The 16,940-nt window shown below is 39.7% G+C and overlaps 1 protein-coding gene across 2 annotated transcripts in view; it reads left to right on the top strand.

Moving 5' to 3' along the window:
• Positions 1 to 16,940, top strand: part of arhgap36 (Rho GTPase activating protein 36) — a 230,383-nt gene that overhangs the window by 183,915 nt on the left and 29,528 nt on the right. For both annotated transcript variants that reach the window (XM_060832279.1, XM_060832280.1), the window contains exons 4-6: positions 4,729 to 4,976; positions 5,727 to 5,922; positions 9,672 to 9,727. In XM_060832279.1, coding sequence (XP_060688262.1) covers positions 4,729 to 4,976; positions 5,727 to 5,922; positions 9,672 to 9,727 — 500 coding nt within the window. The remainder of the gene's footprint in view (positions 1 to 4,728; positions 4,977 to 5,726; positions 5,923 to 9,671; positions 9,728 to 16,940) is intronic.

Genomic DNA, 16,940 nt, shown 5'->3' with positions numbered 1-16,940 from the left:
CTACTTTTCTTTGAGGGGGGTGGAGGGTGTTGTAGTGTGGAGTTGAGCAGCAACAAGGTTTGACTAATCCAAGCATGCTTATGCTCTCCGAATACAGTTTGACAATACAACATGTGCTGCGTACATCAGCATAATGTCGACTATGGCAAAGGTTCATTTAGATTCATTCCATGGCCCTCCTTCTCTGAGTTCTCCATGTCTCACTTTATCAATGACTTTAGTAAAAATGTCATCTGATGTAAGTGTTGACTGCTCTCTTTACTATGGAACTGTCTCATTTCTGATATTCTGCACGTGGTACACTGGAACCTGTAAGGCTCTCATTTGCAATTAGTTATTTTGTGATCTTGAAGCGGTTCGAATTGCTAACAAACCCCTATGGTAGAATTCAGCAGCCTCCTCCTGAAAAATGACACTTGCATACTGACGACAGTGTAGCAACTGAAATGGCTTGCTTAACCTGTTGTCCAAATTTGTTAAGTTACTTTGCTTTTCCAGGGTAATTTGATGTAGACCAGTATCAGCTCTGAAAGTGGATATTATAATTTCAGTGGCTGCGTGAAGGTTATACATTCTAGCAATTGATTGATTGAATCAGAAAGCATGCCCCTTTCTTTGTTTCCAATAAGCAGAATACAGGTTATAAGCACCCAGCCCTTGCTTGTAAAACACACACATCTATTGTTAGATGTAACTGCCTGTTTGGGCAACACTTGCTGAATAATTCCAAACATAAATAGCGGCATTTACAACCAATTTAGAACAATCAGTCAAACTCGTAAACTACATTCTTGGACATCCCAAGTTCATGTACTAAAGCAGCTACAGAAAGTAGAAGTGAATGCATTGGCTGATTGGTATGTGTGAATCCTCGAAAATGCTGCATGCAGTGTAGTTTAGAGGGAATGCGAATCATTTATACTGTCAAAAGTTACATGCATTCATGTGCAAACAAAAGCAATATACTAAATCCTTTCAATGCACTTATTGTGAATTACCCTAGAGATTGAGAAACCTTTTAGCCCCCATTTGGGCGGCATGGTGGCACAGTGGTTAGCACTGCCGCCTCACAGCACCAGAGTCCTGGGTTCAAATCCTGCCTTGGGCAACTATCTGTGTGGAGTTTGCATATTCTCCCTGTGTCTGCATGGGTTTCCTCCCACAGTCTAAAGATGTGCAGATTAGATGAATTGGCCATGCTAAATTGCCCATAGTTTTAGGTGAAGGGGTAAATGTAAGGGGGTGGGTTGCTCTTCGGAGTGTCAGTGTGGACTTGTTGGGCTGAAGGGCCTGTTTCCACACTGCAAGTAATCTAATTACTTTCTTGACGGTAATTCTTTAGCCAATCAGAATAAACTTGTCAACCAATTAGCACTCTTTCTTCTCATTGTCTCAATTGTAATCATTTGACGTTCTTGTGTTCGCCCTGACCATAAATAATCCAATTATCTCTTATGTTCTTACTTCCATCTTCCACTACTGTCACTCACCAGATTTTCAACCACCATCATTTATACCCATTCCCACTTTCTACCCTAAGTTCCCAAAGATTAAAGATCCCACTCAAAATTTAAAAAGAAAATTGCAGAATATTTGTGTCACTAGAAAAGTCAACATGCAGTGCTGTCGTTAATTGCCTTTAGAAAGGTGATGTTGAGTCACCTTAAATACAACTGTGTAACAAAGGATAGCAAATGTTTTCCCCTTATTCAAGAAGGGGAGTAGACACAATCTTGGTAATTACCGACCAGTGAGCCTTTCTTCTGATGTGGGTAAAATGTTCGAAAAGGTTATAAGAGATATGAGTTATAATCATCTAGAGAGGAATAAGTTGATTAAGGATAGTCAACGCGGTTTAGTGAAGGGTAGGTCGTGCTTCACAAATCTTATTGAGTTCTTTGAGATGAGGGTAAAGCGGTTGATGTGATGTATATGGATTTCAGTAAGGCATTTGATAAGGCTCCCCATTTGATAGACTATTGGACAAAATAAAGAGGTATGGGATTGAGGGTGATTTAGCCGTTTGGATCAGAAATTGGCTAGCCATAAGAAGACAGAAGGTGATGGTTGATGGGCAATTTTCATCCTGGAGTTCAGTCGCTAGTCGTGTAGTGAAAGCATCTGTTTTGGGGCCACTAGATGAAGGATGGGTTAGTAAATTTGTGATGACACTAAGGTCAATGGAGTTGTAGGAGTGTGGAAGGATGTTGCAGAATACAGAAGGACATAGATAAGCTGCAGAGCTGGGCTGAGATGTGGCAAATGGAATTTAATATGGAAAAGTGTGAGGTGATTCACTTTGGAAGGAGCAAAAGGAATAAAGAGTACTGGGCTAATGGTAAGATTCCTGATGGTGTAGATGAACAGAAAGATCTTGTTGTCCATATACATAGATCCCAAAAAGTTGCCACTCAGGTTGATAGGCTTGTTAAGAAGGCGTATGGTGTATTAGTGTTTATTGGTACGTGGATTGAGTTTTGGAGCCACGAGGCCATACTGCAACTGTACAAAATGCTGGTGCAGCCGCACTTGGAATATTGCATACAGATCTGGTCACCGCATTATAGGAAGGATGTGGAAGCTTTGGAAAGGGTGCAGAGGAGATTTACTAGGATGTTGCCTGGTGTGGAGGGCAGGGCTTATGAAGAAAGGCTGAGGAACTTAAGGCTGTTTTTGTTAGAGAGAAGAAGGTTGAAAGTTGACTTAATTGAAACATATAAGATAATCAGAGGGTTAGATAGGGTGGACAGCGATAGCATTTTCTCTTGTATGGTGCTGGCTAGTACAAGGAGGCATAGCTTTAAATTGAAGGCTGAAAGATATGGGACAGATGTCAGAGGTATTTTCTTCACTCAGAGAGGAGTAGGGACGTGGAATGCACCACCTGCAACAGTAATAGACTCGTCACCTTTAAGGATATTTAAATGGTCATTGGATAAACATATGGATGAAATTAGAATAGTGTAGGATAGAAAGGCTTCAGATTGGTTCCACAGGTTGGCGCAACATCAAGGGCCAAAGGGTTGTACTGCACTGCAATGATCTATGTTCTATGTAACTTCTCCATATCATTTGAAGGGGCAGGTAAGAATCAACTCAGTTGCTGTGAGTCTGAAATCATTTCGCCAGATTGGGTAAGGCATTGGATTTCCTTTCAAAAACTAATTGACAGCCAGATGGTTTTTATGTCATTCTCATAGTTTGATGGTCACCAACACAGAAATTAACTTCAGAGGGATATTAACTTTAACCAGGTTCACTTGTCCCAAACTACAGTTTTTTCTAATATAAGGCAATAGTTCCATCTCCGTGCAATCCCACATTATAAGAAAATTGCGTAATAACACTATTTAAACCAATGGGACAAAATCACGTTACAGCCAGTACAGGTAAGGAAAGTTCACATTCTACAAATAATGGTTAAAATTCTTCATTCGCATTGAAGAAATCCACGTTATAGCAGAACCAACTGCATCTTGTGTGCTTGATTCAGAAAAGATTAATTTTCTTTAAAATTCATGTTCAATTTTAAATCAATTTAATGGAATAAAAAAAGCTTCCTTTCCACCATTTGTTGCATGTCTCACCTTTTTTCTTGTTAATCAAGAAACTTACAGAACTCAGCCTTTTTTAAGAACCCTGATAATGAATGTGACAGAGTATCAAAAGAAGTTTCACAACATCCACTGTGCTGTAGGACAATGATAAGCAGGACAGAACAGGATTAGCTTAAGTCAAGAATATATTTTAAAAGGTTGATTTAAATAATTTAAGACTAGATTTACTAGTCTGTGTTATTTTAATGACAACTGTGAAATAAATTAATTATTGGGTTAAAATAATGCCTTTAAGAAAATATAGGTATTCAGTAATCATTGAATGCCATTGCTGGCTTCATTCTGAAGTGCTGTTTACTTTACAGGCACTGGAATGGCTGTGCTGATATATTTATTGTAAATCCTGCAATACCTAATGAAAAATGTCAAAAAAATAAACTGCTGCTGTTCAGTTTGCATGAAAAATTTGAAAGTCTGAATTCAAAAGCTATTAGATGATAGGAAGACTGTCTCAAGGTCTTCAAACTACTGATTCTTCATCACACTCTTGTGAGTCTTCGCTGCGCTCACTCTAACGTCTTCATATCCTTTCTAAGTGTGGCAGCCCAAACTGTTGTGGGTGGCACGGTGGCACAGTGGTTATCACTGCTGTCTCACAGCGCCTGAGACCCGGGTTCAATTCCCGACTCAGACGCTGACTGTGTGGAGTTTGCACGTTCTCCCCGTGTCTGCGTGGGTTTCCTCCGGGTGCTCCGGTTTCCTCCCACAGTCCAAAGATGTGCGGGTCAGGTGAATTGGCCATGCTAAATTGCCCGTAGTCTTAGGTAAGGGGTAAATGTAGGGGTATGGGTGGGTTGCGGGTCGGTGTGGACTTGTTGGGCCGAAGGGCCTGTGTCCACACTGTAAGTAATCTAATCTAATGAGCTTCCAGATTTAAGAGGTGGAAAAGAGACATAGGCCTGGGTAGTAGACAGTAATGCTTTCAAGAGACAAGAGTAAATAGATAATAAGCTTGAAAATCATAAAACATGCTATCGTGTAATTGACTACTAGCCAAAGGTGAAAACCAATTGACTCCTATCAGAATCTTAGTCAAGTGAATGTGGAAATATGTAGACTTTAGAAAAAGGTTTAAGATATCTAACCTAGCATTGTTCCTTTCCTTTTGCAGAATCATATCCTTTAGGGTTTGGGATTCCTTTATCACAAGTCATCCTCAATGACCGTGCATGTAAGAAAAAGCAAGACGCAATGAAGGAAGGCCGCAGAGACTGCCTTGACTTGGAGTCAACAGTAATGAGATTTCGGGCTGAGAAGCAACATAAACATTTATATGACAGTGATGCATTCCTGTCAGAAATAGTAAATGAACCCCTCTCTCCAACTTTTCTGGATAATCTTTCTCGAGGCCACAGACGGGTACGTTACTTTTCCAATGTGAGAAGCCAATTTGGATAAGCTAATAAATATTCATTGTGAATGGATGATAAGTATGCCACAAAATGATACAGAATAGTTTTAGATAATTCCTGATGATTGCAACAACTTGTTGAACACTGAAATGTTTATGTACATTAAGATTTTTGAAAATATTTAATCTTTATTGGACCTAACTACTGAATGAAGACACAATGGTCACAGTGGCCATTTGATCCAAATGTTCATTTAGCCATACATCTACAAGCACTGCTTACATTAACCTAAAACCAATTCCTGAAATTTTCAAGGTTTTACATCATACAACTCTTCTCAATCCTCTTAATCTATTATTGATTGTTTGCACATAACTGAAACTCTTGCACATCCTAAAATCCCTATCTTATTGAGTTCTCACTACAATTTTGACTTGAAGATTCCCCAGATCTAGCTCAAGTTTCAGATCATCCACTTGCTGCTAACCACTCCACTTGATCTATTTGTAACATAAATCAAGATACCTTTTTCAACAGTCCCAGTAACATGCCTTATCATTCACAAGAATCCCAGCTCCACTTATGCGATCAGTGATGCAACAAGGATTCTTGCAATCTTTCTTTTTTTGCTGTTTTATTTAAAGCAAGTATCTGGATTTCATTAGGAGCTTCTAGTTATATTCCAGACTAATGTATTGTTACACCCCTGTGGTCTTAAGTCACTCAGCTGGAATGTGGAATAAATTTTGTTTTTCAGGGTGCGGTGTCTGTTGATTCCATCACTGACCTAGACGACAACCAGTCACGATTGCTGGAAGCCCTTCAGCTCTCTCTGCCATTGGAACTGGAAAGGAAAAGTGTAAGAAAAACCAAAAAGAAGCTCAGCTTAAACCCCATATTCCGGCAGGTCCCCAGAATAGTGCAGCAATGCTGTCAGCATATCGAAAAATATGGTAAGCAGCAACAAACATTTACACTTCTATTAAAGTAAATACATAGTTTTCTAAACAAAAAAAAATTCATCGGGAAACATTGGCTGGGTCAGCATTTATTGCCAAATCGGACAGAGAGCAGTTAAGATTGTTGTGAGTTTGGAGTCACGTGTACGCCAGACCAGATAAGGATAGCAGATTTTCTTCCCTAAAGAATGTTCATGAATTAAATGGATTTTCATATGGCAGTCAGCAATGGTTACATGGTAACCATTAGACTAGCTTTTTAAAATAAATTCTTGATCCTTGCCATGATAGGATTAGAACCCTTGTCCTAAAACATTATCATGGTATTCAAGATTACTAATTCAGTAACATTACACTATACCACCACCTCTCTCCACAGTTTTGTGCTTACAGAAATGTTTCAGTGTTATTTTGACTGATGTACTGTCCTTAGTGTATGATATATGGTCATTTGGGAGGTGCATGTATGAAATGAGCTGCCAGAGGAGGTGTTGGAGGCTGGTAGAATTACAACATTTAAAAGGCATCAGAATGGGTAGGTGTAGGAAGGGTTTGGAGGGATATGGGCCAAATGCTGGCAAATGGGATTGGCTTAATTGAGGATGTTTGGTCAGCATGGAAAAGTTGTACCGAAGTCTCTGTTTCCTTGCTGTACATTTCTATGACTCTATTTGGTTGATATACTTTTGGTTGCAATGTGTTTGCTATGTACGGAGGTGTGAGATTAAGATGCCTCAGTGCAAAGTCAGAGAGACTAAATGAATATTAATGAGGTGAAATGTCAATACATGAAAATAGATAGGCATCCTCCTGCTCACTGACAAGAAATGCTCAACACTTAGTTCCTTTGACAGCAATAATCTCCTTGCTGGTCATCTTATGTGAGTTTCCCAACTTTCACTCCATGACTCATGTCATTCACGGTCTTCAAAGATTCTGCCTTCTGAGTTCATAAATTCAGTTGGTTTCAGCGAGTTTTGAAAAGTTTTGCAGCTCAGGTTGAGGTGCTGGATGTACGTTTGCTCACTGAGCTGGAAGGTTCGTTTTCAGAGGTTTTGTCACCCTACTAGGTAACATCATTAGTGATCCTCCAGATGAAGCACTGGTGGTATGGCCCTCTTTCTATTTATATGTTTAGGTTTCCTTGGGTTAGTGATGTCATTTCTTGCAGTGATGTCATATCCTGTGGTGATATCATTTCCCATTCTTTTCCTCAGGGGGTGGTAAGTGGGATCCAAGTCAATGTGTTTGTTGATAGAGTTCCGGTTGGAATGCCATGCTTCTAGGAATTCTCATGCATGTCTCTGTTTGACTTGTTCTGGGATGGATGTGTTGTCCCAGTCGAAGTGGTGTCCTTCCTCATCTGTATGTAAAGATATTAGTGAGAGTGGGTTGATGTTCATGTATCCTGGTGGTTAGTTTTCTGCCTGTTTGTCCAATGTAGTGTTTGTTACAATTCTTGCAAAGTATATTGTAAATGACATTAGTTTTGCTTGTTGTCTGTATTGAGTCTTCCAAGTTCATTAGCTGCTGTTTTATTGTGTTGGTGGGTTTGTGGGCAACCATAATGCCAAGAGGTCTGAGTAGTCTGGCAGACATTTCTGAGATGTCGTTGATATAGGGGAGAGTGGATAGGGCTTCTGGACGTGTTTTGTCTGCTTGTTTGGGTTTGTTGCTGAGAAATCGGTGGACAGTGTTCATTGGGTACCCGTTCTTTTTGAATACATTGTATAGGTAATTTTCCTCTGCTCTTTGTAGTTCCTCTGTGCTGCAGTGTGTAGTGGCTTGTTGAAATAATGTTCTAACACAGCTCCATTTGTGGATGTTGGGATGATTGCTTCTGTAGTTCAGTATTTGGTCCATATTTGTTGTTTTCCTGTAGAAGCCGGTTTGAAGCTCACCATTGGCTGTTCTCTCGATGGAAGTGGAAATTGGACATTGCTAAAAATACCAGGAGATTTTCTCTCAACTTGAACACCGAGAGATTGTGTGGTGTAGATTTCAACTACTCAAGATTGTTTCTTGTTTGTGTAGAAAGTTTCTGTGACACAAAGTGATAGGTGATTGTTTTTGACTGGCATGAATCATTTAAATCAAATATATAATGAATATAACATCCAGAAAAATCTTGGGGAGAGACATTGAATAAGATAGTACCTGAAAGGGTTAACTGACATCATGAGATAAGTTCCAGCCATCAGTATATAAAGGATTGTTCTTGAGAGGAATTATACAACCTCCAATGTATTCTTATGTGTACCAGAATGCTTTAGTAGCTAACAGTAACGTAGACTTTCTTTATCGTTGAGATACATGTCTCACAGGAAGCTGCCATATATCATAGATATAGAATGTAATATATAAGAAATCTTTACTGTTTTTTGAAGATTGAGTCTGTCATTTGCTGCTGATTTGCAGCAGCATTTGTCCTCGCTGGTATCAGGAACTTGGGCTAACAGCAATAAGGAGGATTGGTGGCAGCAAATTATATGGTTGTGGCTTATCATCTCATTATAGGATATTTCATGGTGATTGTCTGAAGATGTAGTTTAGCCACTCTGTATTTTACTATAATTCATCTGTGATTACTGGATTTTCCATCAATAATTCCCCAAATTTACTTTCCACAGGACTAATGCTCACTTTGTAAACTCTTAACTATCAATTGAAACTCTATTTTTATGCTTTTAGCTAACCTTTTCTTGTTCTCTACTTTTTCCCTGTTCAATAGTATTTTAGTTGTTATTTTTATATGTATTCTGACATCTTTGCAGTTACATTTATTTTGTCAAGTTTCATACTACCTTTAATTTTTAATTAACCATGGATATTTGTTCCTAATTGAAATATATAATTTTTTTGCATTCTGAAATATCTCCTTAAATGTTGACTATTGTATTTGTATTGATCCATTCTTGAACATAATCTGCTTTTCACTTTCACTGCTTATACAGTGCCACAATTATTCCCGTTTCCAAGTTTAAAATACTAGTCTTGGAACCACCTTTCTCATCATCTCGCCCTCAAACTGACTGTAGAATTCTGTAAATATTGCTATTTATGGATATCTTCATCATGAGGGCATTAATTAATTCCACAATATCAAATAGAGCCTGCAGTTCTAAGAAACTATCCTGAAAATATTCTATAAATTCCTCATCTAGGCTACCTTTGCCTGTCTGATATTTCCAGTCTTTGTGTAGGGGCCTGGACAATCTCCTTCCACGTTGTAAGTAGATATTGTAGTGACAAGGGCTCCATAAAAAAATGAGGTAGCTTCCCACTGACCCTACAATTTGTATGAATTCCGGTCCATGCACTCAGAGCTCAGAAAGATTTTCTATTGGTCTTATTTTTATTCTTCAATATAATAATTAGGAATGATGTAGTTTGGAATACCATTAGCATAATGATTTTGTTTTGCTCCTCTATTCTAATTTATTTTCTACTACCTTCTCCTTTTTCACCTTCCTAATTTAATTTCTAAACAGCTAATATTTGCTGCTTACTTTATCATTTTGCCTTACTCATTTAAAATTAGATTTTAAAAACATGATCTAATACCAATTCAGTTAGTTCTTTCAAACGCAAATGGGAGGATTACAGGAAAGAAGCGGAAGGATACCTGATGAATATTTTTGCAAGTCCTATAGAATGTTATATTTTTTTATGAATGTTGATCATTTCCAAAGCTCACCCATCAAAAGTAACATTTTAAAAAATTTTCATTTATTTTTCTTCAGGTCTTCAAACAGTTGGTATTTTTCGAGTTGGAAGTTCCAAGAAAAGAGTTCGACAGGTAAATAAAAAGTTTACAAATCATGAAGTGCATTTCAATTGAGAGGGATTCCAGATAAAAGAAGCTGCTATTTTATCTGAAAAATTTACAGTCATAGAGATGTACAGCATGGAAACAGATCCTTTAATCCAACTTGTCCATGCTGACTAGATATCCTATATAAATTTAGTCCCATTTGCCACCAATTGGCCCATATCCTTTTGAACCCTACCTCTTCATCTACCCATCCAGGTGACTTTTAAAATGTTGTAATTGTACCAGCCTCCACCCACTTCCTCTGGTAGTGCATTTCATAACACAACACCCTCTGTGTGAAAAAGTTGCCCCTTAGGTTCCTTTTATATCTTGCCCCTCTCACAGTAAACCTATGCTCTCTAGTTTTTAACTCCTGCACCCTGGAGAAAAGACATTGCCTATGTACTCTATCCATGCCTCTCATGATTTTATAAACCTCGATAAGGTCATTCCTCAACCTCTGACGCTCCTAGGAAAACAGCCCTGGGCCTATTCAGCTTCTCCCTGTAGATCAAACCCTGCAACCCTAGAAACATGCTAGTAAATTTTTTCTGAATCCTTTCAAGTTTTGCAACATCCTTCCTATGGCAAGGAGATTCAAATTTCATGCAATACCCCAAAAGTAACTGAACTAATACCCTGTACATTCACAACATGACCTCCAAACTCTTATATTCAATGCACTGACAAATTGATTTATTTAGCACAACTTTTATGTTTCCAAGGAAAAAACTACAACAGTATTGAGGCTTAAAAGTCAAGAAATAATAGAGCAAATGACAGGCTAAAGAATCTCTCTGGAAAAGTAGTCATCTATGAAGTTTTAATATTGAGCAAGAATTAATTGCTTTACTCTCTGTGGTATGAAATATTGGTCTGGACAATAATAGCAGAAATTTCACCAAGTGAAACAAGTTGCCAAAAATGAACAATGATGTTAAGAGTTAACAGCAATCCTGTTATGTAATTAAAATAAAAGGCTTCAATTCAGAATTAAATATTCTATTTACTCCACCTTAGCTTTTCCAACCAGAGTTACCAAAAATCTAGTGACCTGATGTTCAAGTTTGCCTGGGACAATCTCAGACTCTTTTTCTTTATTCTTTCATGGGATTTTGCCATCACTGGTGAGCCAACATTCATTGCGAATGTTTAGCTGCCCTTGAACTGAGTGGTTTTCTGGACCATGTCTGAGAACTGTTGAGAATAATCCACATTACTCTGTTGATCTTGAGTCACTATTAGACCAGGCCAAATCGGGGGCGTAGATTTATTTTGCTAAAGAACATTAGTGAATCAGATGTACTTTTAGAACACTGATGATAGCTTCATGGTCATGATTACTGAGATTTGCTTTAATTTTCAGATTTATTAAAAATTTTGCCAGCTGCCATGCTGTAAGTTGAACCTACGTCACTACAGCAATAGTCTGCCTGACTCGTACTGTGACATTATTACCAGGCCACCACTTCCCCTTCGTTTTTCACAAAGCACAGCGGTGCTACGACTGTTTACTCTGCATAGCTCAAAAATCCATTTTTTTCGTTCTGCCAAGGCTCGTCCCCATTTCCCCATTCTTTACATTTAATTCCCTGTCAGCAAAAACAAAACTCTGAACTGCTGCACTGGACTTTAGGAATCAAGCCAAATCCACTCAGAACTCTTCAGCAATTTAGCAGTAGTTACCGTCATTGTTGTGCAGCCAGGAAAAGCTGGAATTCAGTCCATGGGATTGTAACTATCTTGCTGATAAATGTGTTGCTGGTTAAAGCACAGCAGGTTAGGCAGCATCCAAGGAACAGTAAATTCGACGTTTCGGGCCAGAGCCCTTCATCAGGAATGAGGAGAGGGTGCCAGGCAGGCTAAGATAAAAGGTAGGGAGGAGGGACTTGGGGGAGGGGCGATGGAGATGTGATAGGTGGATGGAGGTCAAGGTGAGGGTGATAGGCCGGAGTGGGGTGGGGGCGGAGAGGTCAGGAAGAGGATTGCAGGTTAGGAGGGCGGTGCTGAGTTCAAGGGAATCGACTGAGACAAGGTGGGGGGAGGGGAAATGAGGAAACTAGAGAAATCAGAGTTCATCCCTTGTGGCTGGAGGGTTCCCAGGCGGAAGATGAGGCACTCTTCCTCCAACCGTCGTGTTGTTATGTTCTGGCGATGGAGGAGTCCAAGGACCTGCATGTCTTCGGTGGAGTGGGAGGGAGAGTTAAAGTGTTGAGCCACGGGGTGGTTGGGTTGGTTGGTTCGGGCGTCCCAGAGGTGTTCCCTGAAGCGTTCTGCAAGTAGGCGGCCTGTCTCCCCAATATAGAGGAGGCCACATCCTGCAAGTAGGCAGCCTGTCTCCCCCTGCAAGTAGGCGGCCTGTCTCCCCCTGCAAGTAGGCGGCCTGTCTCCCCTATTGTAACTACCTTGTTGGCATTGAAGGCAGTGTTGCTGTGACACCTTTTAAGTTTTGTCATGATAGCCAACCATTTGCCCAGTTCACCTGACATCATATGATGTTTCACTGAACCTACAGTATCAATCTGTTCCCCAGCCCTTTTCTTTGGCAATGTTATTAGCTTCCTGATGAAGGGCTTGTGCCCAAAACGTCGAATTTCCTGTTCCTTGGATGCTGCCTGACCTGCTGCGCTTTAACCAGCAACACATTTTCAGCTATTAGCTCCCTCTGTAAAGGTTAACCTTACTGAAACCTGTATGTGTGGCTGCAGGGAACTGTCAATCACTTGGCAGGTTAGGATTATCCCTTCCTGGTCTGGCTGACTTCCAGAGTGGCAAAACAATTTGGTCACAGTAGGTAAATAGGTTGCATAATTAATTTTCCACTAAACTTAGAATTTTTTCATTAATTAAGAAAATTGGCCATAAAAACAGATCAGTAGGACAGTTTGTAACCCAAGTATCTAATGTTCATGAAACATCCATTACTATGTACGAACACATTCAGTGTGGAAATTAAGTTAAATGATATTCGATAAATACTCATAAGTGCAACACCATTGTACGGTAATATATTCTGCTTATATTTCCAATTGTAATTGGTGAGCTGGATTGCTGCCATTATTTTGAGTTGCTCATTTATAATTACTTATGGTTTTTCGTGCATATTTTTGCTTTTACAAAAACAGAGAAGCACGCAAGATTTAAAATTACTTCACAATGAAGCAGCACTGAAATGGTATCTTAAAAACTTGGAGTGTTCCAGGTGGAAAGATATTGGCTTAAAACTAAATTGGTAGTCACTTCTCAGTGATCCATGATCTATGAGATGTAATTCCCAAGTGGAGCTGGGAATATTCCAGAAGATGTCATTACATGACCTCTTGCCATCAACCCACCTCCAGACTCCTGTCATTGCTACTAAAATGTCACTCAATACAGAGCCCCCACCTTCCCACGATATTTTATTGTATGGTTGGAAATTTTATTAATGTGTTCAGCCTAAAAGCATCCCATCATTGTAAAATCAGTTTTGATGTTAAATGCTTTCAGGATTTTCAATTTGATCCAAAAAATCTAGTTCATGTGTGGATCAATATTTGTGCACAGAGGAACTGAAATATACATGTGACAGTTTCAATCTTGATAGTACCAAGAGTGGAGTGTTGGAGTAGGTAGTAAAATAAGAGGGAGACATGTTGGCACAGCATTCTAAAACAGTTCCACTGGAGGCTCATGGCTCAACAAATGAAAGATGAGGCCACAGGCACTGACGATAGCAGTTGCAGCCTCAACTATCTTCCCTGATGAAGGGCTTATGCCCGAAATGTCAAATTTCCTGTTCCTTGGATGCTGCCTGACCTCCTGCACTTTTCCAGCAACACATTTTCAGCTCTGATACTCCAGCGTCTGCAGACCTCACTTTCTCCTCAACTATCTTCCACTCAGCTTCATAATTTCCTTTCTTTGAGCCTAGAGATCCAGTCCTCCTGAACCTTAGTAGAACTCCCCCTTAAAAAATGCTGCTGAGGTTTCAGAGCTGCCAGCCCTCTAGTTGGACGAGTAGCATCAGGAGCTCAGCCTCCTATAATTGGATGGCAGACACAGTCATGGCCAGACACTGGGCTGTTTATTGTGAAGTTGCCAAGTAGGTGCTACTTCTCAGCATTTCAAACTGTGAACCAGCTGGGTGCTTGTGATCCACAGTAAAATTCAGGCTTTGGTGTTATCAATTTTAATTTCACTTTTACTGGTTTAAGTCTTTAGCTGCTGAAAATATTCTTAAAATTTGTTTTGAAGTAATTTTCCAGATTTACATTTTCTGTACCATTTACAATCTTGATTAATGAGGCTTCAACTTTTGAAGACAAATAGTAAAATTTCACCAATCTTTCCTCATAACCCAAACTGCTAAGGTCATGGATCATCCTTGTGGATCTGTGTGCCTCTCTGGGACTTGAATGCCTCCATGGGGCTCACTGACCAGAAGTGGACACATAGTGTGGTTTGACAGAGCACTAAGTAATTTACATTCAGTCATTTAGATATTTAACTTGAGAAACAAGTTGCAAATAATTTCTTATTATCCAGGAAACTCTTATTACACCTTTATTATGTGGCAGTTCACTGTACTGGCATTCATTATGGTTCAGGTAGTCTGAATGGAGTTCTACTGGTTTTTGCTAATCAACAGTTCAGGAACGTTATTACACACCTCTTAAGCTAGTTCAACTTTAACCCAGGCTTCCTAGTCTAGAGGTATGGACATTAGCACTGCACCACAGAGCTTCTCATATCAGGTAGTTAAGGGAATCCTTATCGTCTGCCACAGATGATGACCGTTGACCCTTAACACTGGCAAAATGTAATTTCACTGATACTGGGTCTCATACGACACATTGGTAATATCCCTACCTCTGGGTGAGGAGGCCAGAGTTCAAGTTTCACCTGCTCCAGAGGTATGCAATATAGTCCCTGGACAAGTTAATTGGAAAAAAATCTGTAAAATTAATGATGGCTGTTGTGGTGCAGGGCTAGTGCAACTTCCTATGGGCCAGAAGATCTGGGTTCAAAATCTCACCTGCACCCCACAGGTGTGTTATAATATCTCAGCAGTTTGATCAGAAAATACCTGCAAATTCAATCATTTGTGGGTTTTTGTGGAGCACAGGTGAGATTCCTTATGTTTGGTCCAGAATTTTTGGTTCAAAGCTCACGTACCAGTGACGTGTTCTAACAGGTTGGTGAAAAATATCTCAATTCATTGAAGAATGTGCTCAAGCCAAAATACTGGAGAGAACAGCTTAAGATGATGTGGCAAATATTTTGTTATTTGAATTGATCAAGAGGGGTGAGAACTAAACAGGAATAGTCATAGAGTCATAAAGCTATACAGCATGGAAACCGACCCTTCAATCCAACTTGTCCATCCAGATATCCTAAATTAATCTAGACCCATTTGCCAGCATTTGGCCCATATCCTTCCAAACCCTTCCTATTCATATACCCAACTAGAGACCTTTTAAATGTTGTAATTGTACCAGAGTCCACCACTTCCTCAAACGGTTCTTTCCATACACCACCATCCTCTGCGTGAAAAAGTTGCTCCTTAGCTCCCTTTTAAATCTTTCCCTTCTCACCTTAAACCTATCCCCTCTAGGTTTGGACTATCTTACCCTGGGAAACAGACCTTGGCTATAAATCCCATAATGCCCCTCATGATTTTATAAAACTCAATAAGGTCACCCATCAGCCTCCAACAGCCCCAGCCTATTCAGCTTCTCCCTGTAGCTCAAACCCTCCAACTTCAGCAACATCCTTGTAAATCTTTTCTGAACCTTTTAAGTTTCACAACATCCTTTCTATAGCAGGGAGAGCAGAACTGAATACAGTATTCCAAAAGTGACCGAGCCAATGTCATGTACAGCCGCAACACGACCTCCAAACTCCTATGCTCAATGCACTGACCAATAAAGGCAAGCATGCCAAATGTATTCTTCACTATTCCAAAAGTACTTCCTAAGAGCATTGTAAATCAAAACTCAATACAGAAACACATAGCGAGATTATTAATTTGGTTGACCAAAGATTTAGTAAAAGACAGGAAGAGGAAAATCTAAGCCTTTAGATAGACTAGGGTTGTTTATCTTGGAGCAGTGAATGTTGATAAAGGAGCTGAAAGATGTATAAAAGATTGAGGCGTGTAGATAGGGTGAATAGAAAGGCACAGTGGAGGGGTCACCGTCTTTTATCCCTTCCTTTGAATGTAAGAGGAGAGTTTAGGAGAAATACTTTCACTCAAAAGATGATGGGATTCTGGAATGAGTCTTAATGAGTGGTTAAGTCAAAAACTCATATAACTGTGTGAGCACAGTTGTTTCACAGCGCCAAGCACCAAGGTTCAATTCTAGCCATTGGCAACTGTCTGTTTAGAGTTTGCACATTCTCCTCATACCCCTCCACCAGGTACTCCTGTTTCCTCCCACAGTCCAAAGCTGTGCCAGTTAGGTGGATTGACCATGCTAGATTGCTCTGTAGTGTCCAGGAATGTGCGGGCTAGCTGGTTCTGACATGGTAAATGTGAGGTTACACTGTTAGCATGGGGAATTCTATAACATTCAACAGGTATTTAAGTTAAACAGTGTACAGGTAAGATGTGGAGGAGCTGGTGTTGGCCTGGGATGGACAAGACCATAAGACACTGTAGCAAATGACTTTATTTTTGTGCAAATGTAATGATTATATTGAACAATCCTAAATTGGTCCTGCTCTACCTGATGAAGGAGCACCACTCCGAAAGCTAGGGTGCCCAAATAAAACTTTTGGACTGTAACCTGGTGTTATGTGATTTGTAACAGTGTACAGATAGTCACTTACTTTTTATAGCCTCCAGGCCTATGGGCCTAGAGCTAAAAAATGGGATTAGTGTAGTCAGAGCTTTGTTAATTAACGCACACACAATGGGTTGAATGACCTCCTGTGCTGTAAACATCTGCAAATTTCCTTGATCATTCTAAAAGAATGAGCTTTATGAAATAAAATGCAACCAGTTTGTGACCAGTTTGTACAAATAAATAACATGAAATGATATGAATTTGGATCCTCAGACTCTATTGAGCAAATGTTTCTCGACTGAACACCAGTTAGTTCAAAAAAGGAAAACCAAGTCAAGGTTATTGACCAAAGGTAGGAACAGGTTTTTTTATAGAAGCCCTACAGTGTGGAAACAGGCCATTTGGCCCAACAAGTCCAAACCAACCCG

This window comes from Hemiscyllium ocellatum, chromosome 11 (assembly GCF_020745735.1).
Source record: "Hemiscyllium ocellatum isolate sHemOce1 chromosome 11, sHemOce1.pat.X.cur, whole genome shotgun sequence".
Taxonomy (NCBI): domain Eukaryota; kingdom Metazoa; phylum Chordata; class Chondrichthyes; order Orectolobiformes; family Hemiscylliidae; genus Hemiscyllium; species Hemiscyllium ocellatum.
Note: the sequence above shows the minus strand (reverse complement) of the source record. Positions and strands in the feature narration are given on the sequence as shown.